This window comes from Canis lupus, chromosome 11 (genome assembly GCF_048164855.1).
Source record: "Canis lupus baileyi chromosome 11, mCanLup2.hap1, whole genome shotgun sequence".
Taxonomy (NCBI): domain Eukaryota; kingdom Metazoa; phylum Chordata; class Mammalia; order Carnivora; family Canidae; genus Canis; species Canis lupus.
This window is the reverse complement of record NC_132848.1, coordinates 70,837,946-70,852,139: the sequence shown is the minus strand read 5'-3', so window position 1 is coordinate 70,852,139 and position 14,194 is coordinate 70,837,946. Positions and strand designations below refer to the sequence as shown.

Sequence of the window (14,194 nt, the reverse complement as noted above, 5' to 3'; positions counted from 1 at the left end):
TTACAGAATAAAGGCATCCAAAGATTCCTGTTCTCCTTTGACACCGAAGTCGATCGCTTGGGTTGGGTGAGTTTTACGAAGGACGGGCATCGAAACCTGGCCGCGGGTGATCCTCCGGGGGGCACAACCCTCCTTCTGGCAGGAGAGTGCACAGCCCGCTGGAAGCACAGCCGTGCTGCTGGACGACACTGGAACGTGCCCGTGGGCCGGCGAAAGCTTCCGGAAGCCTGCATCCAAGCCGCTCAGGAGTGGCCCGCTGTGGGCGCAGACACGTAGGCCGTTGGCTTGATGCTAATTACCCGTAAGGTCCAATTTTGCCGGGAGATGTTGCTTGGATCCACGAGCAGACGCACCTGGTGGAGAGCCGCCTGGCGCAGCCCACGGGCGGCGGGGACCGGGGCCTCGGGCGTTCTCACGGGGCTCGGTCTCCCTTAGAGGCGTGCTTGCCGCTTACCTGCGCGGAGAGCCGCCTCCGTTCTGCAGATGCCTTGGCCATCGCTGAGCACCCCTAGGTCTGTCGACGTGCTGCAGTCACCGAGGCAGTGGCGCCAGGACTCTGGGACGCTTGCTCCCACCACCAAAGGACAAGACACGCCACCGCCCTTCTATTTCTGTCTACCTCCGTGTCTAAGAAACCCCACGTCTCTTGCTCAGAGCTACCGTCCTTGCTAGAAAGAGAAAGGAAGGGGGACACGTCTTGTGCGGCAACAGGGTCGACCCCACGGTAGAATCTGCAGCGGGCTCACTTTTAGTACTTGCACCACTAAAGGCCAGTGGATGTCTGCTATGATGCCCAACTTTCCAGACTCTGTGACATTTAGGAATTTGCCATTACACATCACCTTTAGTGAGCAGAAGAGACTATGGAAAAGCTTACTCAAGATTGACTTCGTTTAGAGCTTGTATTCAAGTCAGAGGCCTTGAAAAGTCGGCATGCGGCCAACGTGACGGCGGCCCATGCCTGGGCATCAGCCCCCGAGGCCACGCCGTTCAATGGGGCGACCCCGTCCAGGGGTGGGAGGAACCCAGGAAGGCAGCGAGGGGCCGGATGCTAGGGAGCGAGCATCCGCGGGGCGCTAGCTGTGCCAGCACCGTGGGTTCTGGACGCGGCCTTGCGATCCACGGCATCAGCCAAAAGGGAAAAGATACAGAAGCACCGAAACGTTAAGGAAATCCCGTAAGAACGAATCTGAAAAGCGAGCCTAGTAAAGTCAGAGAGTTGTTTTTCTACTAAACTGTGCAAAAAGTCAAAGTTATCAGTAAGCGGCGGTGACAGAAGGTAGGGGCAGCCATCCCAACGAAAATCTAATGTTCTAATAGCCTTTGTTAAGCCTCCTTTTCCTGGAAGATGCCCCTAGAAGGCAGGGTGGGCCCGCTCTCCTCATTAAAAGGCAGAGGGTTTGTTGCGACATTGCGGCCCATTATGGAAATGCAAACGCGCTTGCTACCAAGGGGACGCCACGGAAGTCTGCAGCCGGTTGTGAGCACCTGGGGGTTGCAGAGACTCACAATTCCTGGGACGAGAAGGTGAACTGAGCCCCGTCCTCAGTGCGGAGAGAACTTGGGGGGCAGAAAAGAGCTATGATCTCGTTGCTAAAATCACAGCTTCTTCAGGAAGGAAGGTCAGTATTGGCTTTCACTGACTTGGCTGCAGGAGCTGTGAGCACCGAGGAAGGAGGGGCCTGGGGGACCCTGGGGGGGCGAGGCCGCAGCTGGTGCTGAGCACCCCAACCCCAGGAGTAGCCAGCAGGGGGGTGAGGCTGCTCTCCCCTTCCGGTCCCAAGGTCAGCCTGGGCCTCCTCCTCTGGCCTCTCCTGCCTGGGGCTGCACATAGGCGTGCCCCCCGCAGGATGGCTTCCCCCCACTTCACCAGGAGAGCTTGGCCTTCGGGTGTCTGCCTTGGAAGCCTGGGTCACAGCTCCCTGCCCCCTGCCCCCGTGGTGCCCCGAGCTGCCCCCCACCACACGTCTGGTGCAGTGTGACCCTGCTTTCCTGCCTACTCTGATGTGCACCCCCAGGGCAGGGGCCCACCTCCCTCCTCTCACACCCTCCTGGCTGCCTGCTGTGCAGCAGGAGCTCCAGGCCTGATTGTGCATGGGGGATGGGGGGCACCCTGTCCTACACAGGACCCTGGGGGTGCAGGGGAGGAGGGTGGGGGGCCAGGAGGGAGGATGGGGTCTGGGGGTGCACTCCGTCTTACACAAGACCCTGGGGGTGCAGGGGAGCAGGGAGGGGGGCCAGGAGGGAGCATGGGGGCTGGGGGTGCAACCCGTGCAGGGCGGCGGGCTGTGGGGAGGACGGGAGCGTCCCGTCCCCTTGGGCAGGATGCAAAGGGAGAGGCTTGGGTGATGGGCGCGGCGCGAGGCCAGAAGGGAGGACTCGCTGTATTTCCAGAATCGGGCCTTGTCCCACCTCTGGCCCCTCCCCGATCCCCACCCCCCTCCCCTGCAGGGGTGAGGCCGCAGGGACGGCCAGGGGCTGATGGGATCTGGTCCAGCCCCTTCCGCTAATTCCCTGTGTGACCCTGACTACCGGAGCCTCATCTTCCCCAGGGGCCAACAGGGGACGGAGGAAGGTGGCGGCTGGGAGACGCTGGGGAGCCGTGCTCAGGGGCTGGTGTCGGGGGCGGCCCTCTGCACGCGGCGCGCCCTGGGCCCTGTGACCCCACCGCCGGCCAGAGCCCAGCTCCCAGCGGGTGGGGTGCGGGCGGCTCTTGGCCGAGGCCCGTCCCCGCAGAGGGTCCCCGCAGACGGACTTCCCCAGCGTCCCCAGGCCCACGGCAGCCGCGCGAGCCGCTGGACACGACCATGTGCTTGGACAAAGCTGCCAACCTCCCAAGTGGTCCGGGCTCGGGTGCGATCCTGACTCTAGAACCGAGTCCTGCCTCGCTCGATCCTGACGCGGTTTGGAAGGGAAAAAATGAGGCCCTGTCCCGGCCCTGGGCCTCGCTTCTCTGGGGGCAACTGAGGCTCGACACCAGGACTTGACCTTCCATTGCTGCAGCCGTTTGGGGGATGAGGCCCTTCGAACGTGGGCGTCCTAGGAGAAGCTGTAAAATGACAACGACAACGACGACGAGGGGAGTGTGCGTGTGGTCGGGCTGTGGGGGACCGGAGGACAGAGGCGGGGGCGCCGAGGGAGGGGACAGCCCTCCACCCCAGCAGCCGCCTGCACATCTGTGAATTTAGAGGGATCTCTGACCGCAGGGAAGGACGTTGGTGCAAAAAAACAAAAAACAAAAAATTAAAAAAAAAAAAAAAAGGAAAAAGGAAAAAGAAAAACCTCAGGATGGTGTGTTTCGAAGCATCCACTTTGGGTCCGACGTCTCGGGAAACAGCCACCTCGGCAGGTTTTGGGTACAGTTTGGTTTTCGCTGGGGACATAGGGTGACTTGAACTTCTTTTCATCACTCGGGCAAGGAAGCCAAGAATCCTAAGTACTCCCGTCCCTCTCCAACGAGACAATGAAGGAAAGATTTCCAAGGGTGAGAACTGAACTAGATCCCACTGAGGATACAAGTATCCAAGGAAGGTGCTCTGCCAAGACAAATCACACCCTCGAGGAACATTTCCTTACAATTTGCTTTCCTCCTCTTTTTCTTCGACGATCCACTCTCACAAAACGTCGGTACAAAGGTCGGGAGTCGGGGGCACCGCGTCTCCAGGCCCACGGGGCGCCCGCAGGCTGCCGACGGACCCGACGGCAAATCTGAAGCTCGTCCGTGTAAACGGCCAGTATGAAAGGCCCGTCCAGGGGGCAAGAGCAGACCGGCCCCGGCGCCAGGCCCTGCACGGTCCCCAGCTGGGCTCTCCGGCCTCGGCGCCGTCGGACACGGCCAAGGCGAGTCCACGGAGGTTTCTGTTCCCGTCGAGCCGCGATGGACTCCTGGGAGACTGATGGCAACGTCCCGGGGGCGGGGAGGGGAGGGGAGGGGAGGAAATGAACTCCCACCTGCTCCAGCTACCGACACGTGTCACTTTCTTGAGCCCTGACGACGCCCAGGGAAGTGGCGATCGGGGATCGCTATCACGCCCGGGGAGAGTGAAGCTGGGGAGCGTAACCGGGGCCACGGGGTAGCCCCGGGATTGAACTGGGGGCCCCCCAGCCAGTTCCCGGTGGAGCGTCCCTCACCTTCCTCCCCCGCGTCACCACTTGACCTCCAGCCTCAGGGCCCCGCGGGGGGCCGGGCGACCCCGCGGACGGGCTCCGGGCTCATCGGATGACGCCTGTCCCCCGGCGGCTCTCCAGGACAAGACACCTGCGGCCCAATCCCACACACGCGTGACGCATGCGGTTAATATGGAGTCACGCTTGCATCAGAGAGGACTTGGTGAAGGACGGTCTACCTGGTGCTATGACATCGTCCCCGGACGAGCATCAGTGCGCAGCGGGCACAGAACCAGGCCCGGGCTCCCCGGTCTGACCATCGAGGTGGCGAAATCCCGTCTGCGCCCACCTCACGGTCCCCACTGTGGCCCCCTGGCACCCGCGGGCTGCCTCCTGGTTCTGGAGGCCCGTGACCTGGCCCTTCTCCACCCGGGCTGCCGGACCGAGTCCCAGCGGCCCCCCTGCGCCCTGCGCTGCCCGTGATTGCCCTTCCGCCGCCCCGACCGCGTCTGTCCGGGGTCCCGTGTCACCTCCCGCAGAGCCCCTCGTGGCCCCAGCGGCCCTTGCTGTCCGAGCGGATTCCTGAACCGAGCCAACGGCGGCAGCTCTTGCCTGTGCTCTGCTCCTTTGACCTTCGACACCCCGTGTCGTCGGAACAGGGGGGTTTACGGGAGACACGGTGAAGCGAATTCGGGGGAAATCTGCAGGTAGGAGTTTCAAAGGCAAAAGCCTTCTCTGTGAACTGGAAATTACTGGTAAGAACCGCAGGGTCGGGGCGCCCGGCAGGCCTGTCAGTGGAGCGCGTGACTCTTGAGCTCGGGGTAGTGAGCTCGAGCCTCACGTCGGGTGTAGGGAGGACTTGATAAAATCTCTCAAAAAACCCCAAAGGAGGGATCCCTGGGTGGCTCAGCAGTTTGTCGCCTGCCATTGGCCCAGGGTGTGATCCTGGGGTCCCGGGATCGAGTCCTGCATCAGGCTCCCTGCATGGAGCCTGCTTCTCCCTCTGCCTGGGTCTCTGCCTCTCTCTCTGTGTCTCTCATGAATAAATAAATAAAATATTTTTTAAAAATTTAAAAAAATAAAATAAATAAAATAAAATCTTAAAAAAAAAAAAAAAACAAACCCCAATGGACTGCAGAATCGAGGTGAACGTCCCACGGGATGTCAACCAACCTTTCTACTCTGGATGCCCACACTGTCCATTTCCCCAGATCGTCCCCGAAACCCGACGTGTGCCGGCGCCTAAGCAGCTCTCGCTCGGTTCTGCAACGGGCAGTTCGACAGGGACACTTAGTCCTTCGGCCCCTGGTCCCTCCCCGTCCGGGCGCCGTGCCCTCCCTTCTTGGTCTGGCCCACCTCTTCAATCCCTGGGGCGGTAGTGCGACCGAGAGCCGGGAGCCGCGGCCACTCAGGGGGACACGGGTCCTGTGACGTCCCCGGCGTGGCGTCCCCGGGGAAGGTAACCACCGCCCAAACCTCAGTTTCTGCTCCGTAACTAGAGGTCGTCGTCATTCCCCGACCTGCCGTGACCGCCGTGCACTTCCGTGACCACCGGCCTCCAAGCCCTGCGCCCACCCCGGAGGCCAAGCCGCCGTCCGTTCTCCTGGGCACCGTGGGCGCGTGGCCCCGAGGTGGGTCCTGGGGAGCCCGACGGGTGTGGGACGCGAGAGTGTCTGGGGGCAGGCGCACGGGAGAGAGGGAGCAGGAGAGAGGTGGCGCCGCAGGGACGGTGGGCGCGGAGGGGGGGACGAGCCGGGCACAGCCGCTCCTGCCGGAGCTGCGCCCAGGAGCCGTGAGCCGGGGCCTCACTGCTGGTGGTGGTGGCCTCGGCCTGGGGGGGGGGTGGGGAGTGGGGGGGGTGGAGGGGGGCCGGGGCCTGAGGGACCTGCCTCAGAGGCCGGAGCCGGCCTCAGCCACCTCCGGACAGGCTGTCGCAGCCCCGGGACCCAGCCGGGGGGGCCCCATCCGGGGCGCTTCCTGTGGCTCTTCCTGGGATTGCACCAGGCCCCGCCTTGCAAAACAAGCTCAGACTGTGCCTTAAGCTATTTTTTTTTCTTTGTTCTTGCTGATAGTAATGGAATGTACGGCCTCCCCGGCCTCCCCGAGCTGAAAACAGACAAGACTTCCAATTCTAGTGGGTCCCTCCCAGGGCACGTGAAGGGGGATGGCTCCGGCCGAGGTAAAAACAACCGGGTTGGGGGGTGGGGGTGGGGGTGGGGGGGGACTGGCCAATGCATTGATTGAACTGCATCCAGGAGAAACCATATGAGGCGGAGCTGCAGTTGCTCTTTGCCACCCCTTCCCCCCGGGAGTCCACGTGGACCATCCTCCCGGGGGGAGCCCACGCAGATGGTGGCCGTGCGTTTCCCACGTGCCCGGCCGACGTGGGCCCGGGGCTTCTGGAGGCGTGTGCACAGCTGCCCTCACACGGATGGAGAAGGAAGGAGAAGGAAGGAGAAGGCGCCGACTCGGATGAAAAACAGGGAACTGGACCCGAGCAGCAGTTCTCAACCCTGTTGCCATTAGAACCGCCTGGGGAGCTTCTAAAATCCCAGTGTCCAGACCTCATCCCAGATCAGTGAAATAGAACCTATGGGATGGGACTCTGGGGTCAGCGGGGTTTTTTTTTTTTAAGATTTCTTTCTTTCTTTTAGGGAGAAGGAGTGAGTGCAGCCAGGGAGAGGGGCAGAGGGAGGAAGGGAGAGAATGTTCCACACACTCCCTGCGGCGCGTGGGGCCTGCTGCGGGGCTTGATCCCAGTGCCCTGAGATCATGACCTGAGCCAAAACCAAGAGTCCAAGGCTCCGTCGACGGGCCCCCCCCCCGGGTGCTCCCCCGCCCCACGTTGGGGTTTTAAAGCTCCTCAGGTGATCACAAGGTGCCACCAGGCTGAAAGCCACTGGGTTCCAAGGACCCTGATCTCTGAAGTTCCCTTATATCCCTGTGTTTGCAATTAGGGGAGTCTTTCCAAATCAAGCTGTTTGGGGGGGGGGGCTTTTTCCCGGTCACTGCAAGTGTGAAGCCCCAGAGCGTTAGGCTGAGGCAGGTGTTCTAGAAAGAGCCCAGCACAGCTCTCCACTGGAAGCGGGGGGATGGCTTCAGCAAAGAACTTAGCGAGCTCGTCATGTTTTAGGATCACACGTGTTGCTGGTTTGCTGCCTAAGCGGCTTCTGCGGGCACTTTGCTTAGGCCCAGAGCCTTGCTGGTGGGCACCTGGGAACTGTAGGACGGTGAGGCCACCCTAGGAAGAGCAGGGAAGACGGGTGGCGGCAGACCCAAGAGCTCCTGCCTCCCCTGTGGCCCCGCTCCCGGTCCCCCCGACGGGAGCTCGGACAGCTCCGAGGCTGAGGGCGCCAGGCCCAGGGACGGGGTGGCCACAGGCTCGGGATCCCCAGCCTTCAACTCTGGCGGAGGCTGGAGGCCCTCAGCCCGTGGGCTCTGTTGGTGGCCCCGCGTGCGTCTGCACAGCTGGGGCGGGTTAACCGTGGGGCGGACGGGGCGGACGGGATCGGGGAAGGACTGCCAGGCTTCTGTGAGCGCCACATGGGTTTGAAACAATTCAGAACGCAACCGAGAATGCAATTAGGTGATTTTTGTTTTTGTTTTTGTTTTAAAGGAAAAATTCAGAACCTGTGACTCTTGTTCACGAGCACATGCCGGGATGTAGTCATCTTCAGTTTATGGAAAATGTGGTCAGCCCCATAAATCAGTGCTGAGGAATTCTTACAGAGTCATCACCGAGCAAGTGATGCGGATCCGTCGCGAGTCTCCCGGATTATGCAAAACAAAAAAGAATAAGCACGTGGACCAAGCTACCACATAGTCGTCCCTGCCCTGGAACTCCTTCCCGGTTACCGTGGGGCAGCCTCGAACCCCCTTCCTACCCGCTCTGTGACCTTTCTCCTGAAGCTCCACGCAGACATCAAGGTGCCTGCGGCCATCGTCACGACTACAAGGACACAATGCCCTGCATCGCTTTCTCCCCTGTGCCTTAAAACTATCAGGATTTCTATAAGGAAAGCCCATTTACACGCAAGCCAGACCATCCGTTAGGGACAGGGCTGAGACTACGGCCAAATGCATCCTAGTGCTTAGGCCTTCTGTCCTTCAAATCTATTATTTTGTGCGATCGGAGAACGACAACTCAAGGGGGTACTGTGTTTCTCAAAAGTGTGGAGACCATCTTCGACTGTTAACACCGACTTTGGTTCAAAACCAGTAGGTTAAGAGATTCGGTTTAGGTGGGATTCGTTAGAGGACCCTCCATCGGTTTGCATTCCATCGTGGTTGCTTTTTTTTTTTTTTTTTTTAAGATTTTACTTATTTATTCATAGAGACAGAGAGAGAGGCAGAGGGAGAAGCAGGCTCCATGCAGGGAGCCTGACGTGGGACTCGATCCTGGGACTCCAGGACCACGCCCTGGGCTGCAGGCGGCGCTGAACCGCTGCACCACCGGGGCTGCCCCATCGTGGTTGCATTTAACCCGTTAGCCCTTTCACGCCAGCGGGTGCTGCGTCTGGGGTCTTACCCACGATAACCTCCCCTACGACTACTCAGGTTGACTCAGCTTATGAATCGGTTTCTGCCAAGCCGGTCAGCTGGATTAACAAATCCTAGCGGAGAGGCTTCTCAGGTGCCCTGAAGAACATGGGCCTGCATACTTGACCAACGTATCACGTCACGAGAAAACAGTACCGCTGAACCTGAGTTGAGGTATCTCACTGTTTTGGTTTTTTTTTCAATGTTTGATGAGTCTCATGCACACTTAAAAGAAAAGAAAAAAACTTTCTTAATTTCCCACAGAAACCAGATGTATAAAGCCAAATACCACCCCGAGGACAAACTTTATGGCCCAGGCTCATTTCTGTTAACGGGAGAGCCCGTACTTTACAATTTGCTATCACAGTGCGTTCTTATTTACGTTTCTTATTGACAAATCCCACATCCCAGAGGGGCCAAGTCAGCCCCGCACTTGTATGGCCTGGTTGTTGTCACGTCGTACTTGCCTGCTGCCCCTGCCACAAGCGGGGGGCAGGGAGAGCTAATCGTACAAGCTATGGAACTGTAGACCAAATCCCCTTGCCCCCCCCCCCCCCCCGTAATTGAGCGCGAAGGAAGAGGGGCCTGCCTAATACGCGGTGCTTTTCTGTTTTATGAGTTGTGCCGGGTTGAAGAGTGAGCAGGGCCAACAAGTGGGTATCCCGGATGCACGTCCACTGCAATGTGCTCTGAACTTCGGCATCAACCCTTCGTGCAGAAGAGCACGAAGTCCATAACCACCATCATCTTTGCCATTGACCGAGCATCGCTGCGCGTTCACCCCTGCGCCGAGCCCTTGACAGACATTACCTTCTCCAACCAGCCCAAGCCTGACCTACCTTATAAAGATGAAGTTCAGAGAGGTTCAGTAACTTGCCTGGGGTTTTCCCACCAAGAAGGAAGTTCTCTGCCTGAAGTGAAACGAGTTCCAAACCAGGCGCCCGTGTTTTGCTTGTGGGTTAATATGCCCGACTCCCAGACAAGTGGATGGACGATGCCGTTGGCTGGGAGTTCAGGGAGCACTTGGTCCCAAGCTTTGTTTTGTGAAATTTAGGGAAGAGAGACCAGCTCTTGCAAGAAGACAGAGCAATAGCGTGATGCCGGCGGAACTGGAGTTGTTTCCAGCATTGATGCCGTGTACACGGAACCAGTTACCAGCTTCTCTTGTCCTCCATTTCCTCACTGACAGAATGAAGAGGGGCCAGATGGTTTCCAAGGGTCTCTGCTGGCTCCTCCCTTTCTGCCTCCTCTTAGTTGGGAGACACCCCAAGCTTGGCCCTGACCATGTTGGGACAAATCTTCACCAGGGCAGAAGGCCCTCCTGAGGTCTTGAACCAGTTGGGCCCAATACCTCCTGGAAGACGGTGAGAGCTTTCTGTGGCCCCCATTTCCCCGCCCCATCTTGTGGCCCTGGCATCTTGTTGGTCACCACTGGCCACTGCTGCTGCAGAGGCAAAATCCAGCCCTACCTCTTCCACTCACTGTACCTACAGATGAAGAAGCTCAAGTCCTAGGAGGTTTAACTCAATGTATTTCTGTCAAAATCCTTCCCAGAAAAAACAAGTCAACGCTCAAGGTCTCATAGATACCAGAATTTTGAAAATTCGTGTCTGATTTCTCACAACATAAAACAATAGCTGGATATATCTGAGTTATTCTAGTTCAGCAAGGTCAGAGGGACAGAGAAAAACAGTGTGTGTGACATCATGAATGAATCCTACCGTGTCTCCTGGCTGTGGACGCATCACAGACACACGATCATATCCCTTCCTTAGTAGGACCCACAAGGCATCCAGTTTTCCCTGAAAAGAACAAAAACAACAAGCGCACCGAGATTACAAATGAAACCAGAGCAGTGGCCAGCACAGACATGTAGAACTTTCCATGCTTCTTCAGTCATGTGAACAGCATACACTAGCAATGTGGTTGTAACAGGCTGAGTGACTCTCCAGGCTCTGAGCTCACAATGCGGGCTGCAGGAGCCTGGGGGGAGAAGAGACACATAACAGACGGCCCTGATGCTCATGCAGGGGACACTGGAGGCTTTGGGGCAGCCCCAGATTTGCAAACACAGAGAAGCTCTTTCATGTTCAAAAAGCTTTTGCTTTTTACCGTTTCTGGATATATCCCCACACCACAAATCTATCTTTTCAACTTTCACCACAGTTTCTTCTTTCCACTTAATGCCCAGAGTTCACCAAAGCAACAATGATGACAAATTCAGGAAAATGACTGGATAGAAATGTTGACGGAGCAAGACCAGTGAGAGGCCCTGGGGATGCAGATCCCTGGCTCTCCCCTTGGCTCACTCAGCACCTACGACTTGCTCGGGAATCCCAGGCTCAAGGGACAGATTACAAACATCGTGGATTGCCCCAAATCACAACCCCTTTGGAACTGTAGCAATGGGTTGAATCTGAGAAGAGTGAGCCTCTGAGTGTGGGATGAAGGGAGTCCAATGCCTCTGGCCATTCTTGTTCCCTAGCTAGGCTGAGTGAGGCTGAGTTCTCCTGCTGCAAATACTAAAGGGAAACAATGACCTTTATTTAGCTTTGCTCTATTAACCCTTAACATGCCACCTTCCATGACAAAAAGGATTTGGCAAATGTGATTAAGGCAAGGATCTTGAGATGGGGAGATTATCCTGGATTGTGCAGGCGGACCCAATGGGACCATGTGGAGCCTTAATAGAGGGAGGCAAGAGGGTCAGAGTCGGAGAAGTTGTGCCAACAGAGTGATACCGTGTGAAAAAGGTTCAACTCATGGTTGCTTTGGAGAGGGGCGAGGGGGGCCTCAAAACCAATGAGTGTGGGCAGCCTCTAGACTCAGGAAAAGACGAGATGGATTCTCTCCCAGAGCCTCTAAAAGAGATGCAACCCTGGCCTCACCTTGATTTTAGGCGAGATCTTTTTTGGGCTTCTAACCTCCAGAACTATAAAATAATAAATTGTGTTAAGTCACTTAGTGGTAGTTCGTTATAGCAGCAATAGGAGATTGATACAGCCCTTATCAATCCCTGACGTATTCTTTTTATTTTTGTTTTTTAAAAGATTTTATCTTTTTATTCATGAGACACACACACACACACACACACACAGAGGCAGAGACACAGGCAGAGGGCAAAGCAGGCTTCCTGTGGGGACCCCGATGTGGGACTCGATCCGGGGACCCCGGGGTCACGGCCTGAGCCAAAGGGAGATGCTCCAGCGCTGAGCCCCCCAGGGGCCCTAATTCCTGATGTAAACATATTCTATGTCTATTTGCCTCTGGTCTGTCTCTGCCAACGGGAATGTCAACTCCGTGAAAGCAGAGGGGTCACCGGGTTGGTCAGCTGCTGTATGCCCAGCCCCAGGAGAGCATCTGGCGCTCAGTAAATACTGGCTGGATGAATGAATGACTCCTCAGTGCTGGGCTGGGTGCTTTCACAAGTGTCTTCTGCCAAAGTCCAAAAGGATTATGGCGAAGAAACAGAAGGTTAGACTAACAACTCAGTCGCCCAAGGCACAGAGCGTGGAAATCGGAGAGGTGCGAATGGACCCCATGGCCCTGTGATTCCAAAGCTCATACCCTTTCCATTACACCAACTGTAGATTCTTCTTCGTGCACATCTTCGGGCTGGAGACCTTGCACTTAGGTCCTTTAGGGACAGGGTCTCTAAATTCTCGGTTGCAACTCTTCAAGCCCTCATGGAACAATTTTGTGTACTAGGACCAGAATTTTTAAGAAATAAAATAGGGAAGAAAATACTTGAGTCACTTGCACATGGAGAAGATGACTATTAATTTTGTGTCAAATCTGTATCAGTGAAACGGGTAGGAGTATGTGCACGGGTGGGTGTTTGTGTGCACACCCAACACGCTCATGGGTATATACTGGGCCAAACTATACTTCCTCCTGGGGTGTCCGTGAGGCACGTTTGAAGGCAATCAGCCGGGAGAGGTCTCTCCAGGATGGTGCCGAAAAGGCTGGGGAAGTCCGGAGACCTCAAGTCGCTTGACACAGAACATCTTCGCGGAAGCATCATCTTGAAGACTTCATGTCCTGGAGTTGTTTTCTGGTGGGTTGTGTTCAAACACAAAAAAGCCTGCTCCCGAACCTCTGTCAACTGTTGCTCAAGTTCCTGCGGGCTAAGCTTTGTCTTGCTAAGTGTAAAGTTTCTCATCTCTTTTGGCAAAGTACTTACGACAGCCTCTAAAAATATTTTGAAATGACTTTAGAAAGCTGGATGGGGCTGCTGCTGGGTTCGGCATGGTTTTCCACATCAAACCATTTCAATCATCAGTTAGATGTTTTCCCTTAAGGTTCTTTGGGACGAGTATTTATATTTCAGGATAAAACCAGGTGGGTTTCCTGGACGAATGCCTCTTTTCTTTTCCTAGTTTGGGGGACGCCCAGAATGTGTCCTTGCAATCAGCCCACCCACAGCGTTCTCTGCGCTAAGCGCTCAGCTGCTTCACAAACGAGGAGCAGTAAGATGGGGCTGAAAGAATATTTGCAGAAATTTAAAGCTAAAACTACATGCAGAGTCAAAGAGCAGAGACCACCTCGATGTGTAACGCCGTGAGAATCGGGACCGGGGCCGGTTTCCTGGAGGCCGCACGTCTGGGTGTGACACTGCGGCCCCAAGCGACGCTCCAGACCACCTGCATTTGTACTCTGGGCCTGTCCCCTGCCCCTCCCGGGTCTGCGGCCTCGGCCAAGCTGGCTCATCTCCCTGAGCCTCCCCTTTCCCATCTTCAGAGTGGGCCACCATGCTGCCATCTACCCCGTAGGCTGGCTATAAGGCCTACAATCAGGTATCGGGGGTAGATACTCGTCTCATTGGAAGGATTTGTTAAATGTTATTTATGATCACGGGGAAGTCATTAAAATGATCATCTGGGAGGCTGTGTAGAAAGGTGGAAACGACCAGAATACGGAGTGTTAAGAACCCAATAATGTGAACCTTACCCGTCCTCAGTCCTGTGCTCCTCCAGCCCCCTCCCTCTTCCCCCAGCCCCTCATATTCAAGTTCAACCATGTCTTGTGGACATTGTCTCTGTCACAGCGTCCTGTCCTTCCTGCCCCAGCGTCCCGTCCTTCCTGCCCCACCGCCTCCATGGCCGCTGCCTAGGCCCAGGCCCTCATCCCCTGTCACTCATCCTATCAACAGTTTCCTGGTTGGTCTTTTGCCTCCAGGCTCCCAGTCCCTTCTCCTTTTTGATTAATAACTGATTTCATCGCTAGTTCAAATGGATGCTTTTTGCAGTTAATAAAATAAACCAAGAAGCATCTTACTAGCAAGTTACCTAACCTCTCCGTGCCTTAGCTTGCCATTTGCAAATGGGAGTAGTAGGCGTCTCTGCTTTTGGGATTGATGTGAGAAACAAAGGGGCGAGTGCAGGGAAGCCCTTGGAACCGTGTCCGGTTTGCAGTGTGCGTCTCACTCAGGTGAGTGCTTCCCCAGGGGGAGCTGCTATCACTGGGCGGCTCTGGCCCAGGTGAGGCCATGCTTTCAGGGTTCTGAGTCGCAGGGGCCCCACAGATGAGCCCAAAGTCCCACGTCTGT

The 14,194-nt window shown here is 56.6% G+C and overlaps 1 protein-coding gene and 1 long non-coding RNA gene across 3 annotated transcripts in view; one reads left to right on the top strand and one right to left on the bottom strand.

Moving 5' to 3' along the window:
* Nucleotides 1-14,194, bottom strand: part of ANTXR1 (ANTXR cell adhesion molecule 1) — a 197,444-nt gene that overhangs the window by 32,441 nt on the left and 150,809 nt on the right. For both annotated transcript variants that reach the window (XM_072768664.1, XM_072768665.1), the window contains one exon: nt 10,368-10,448. In XM_072768664.1, the coding sequence (XP_072624765.1) occupies nt 10,368-10,448 (81 nt within the window). The remainder of the gene's footprint in view (nt 1-10,367; nt 10,449-14,194) is intronic.
* Nucleotides 5,147-13,916, top strand: LOC140600428 (uncharacterized). Its single transcript, XR_012003694.1, has 3 exons — nt 5,147-5,738; nt 6,180-6,286; nt 7,724-13,916. It is a non-coding gene; the product is annotated as an uncharacterized lncRNA (long non-coding RNA).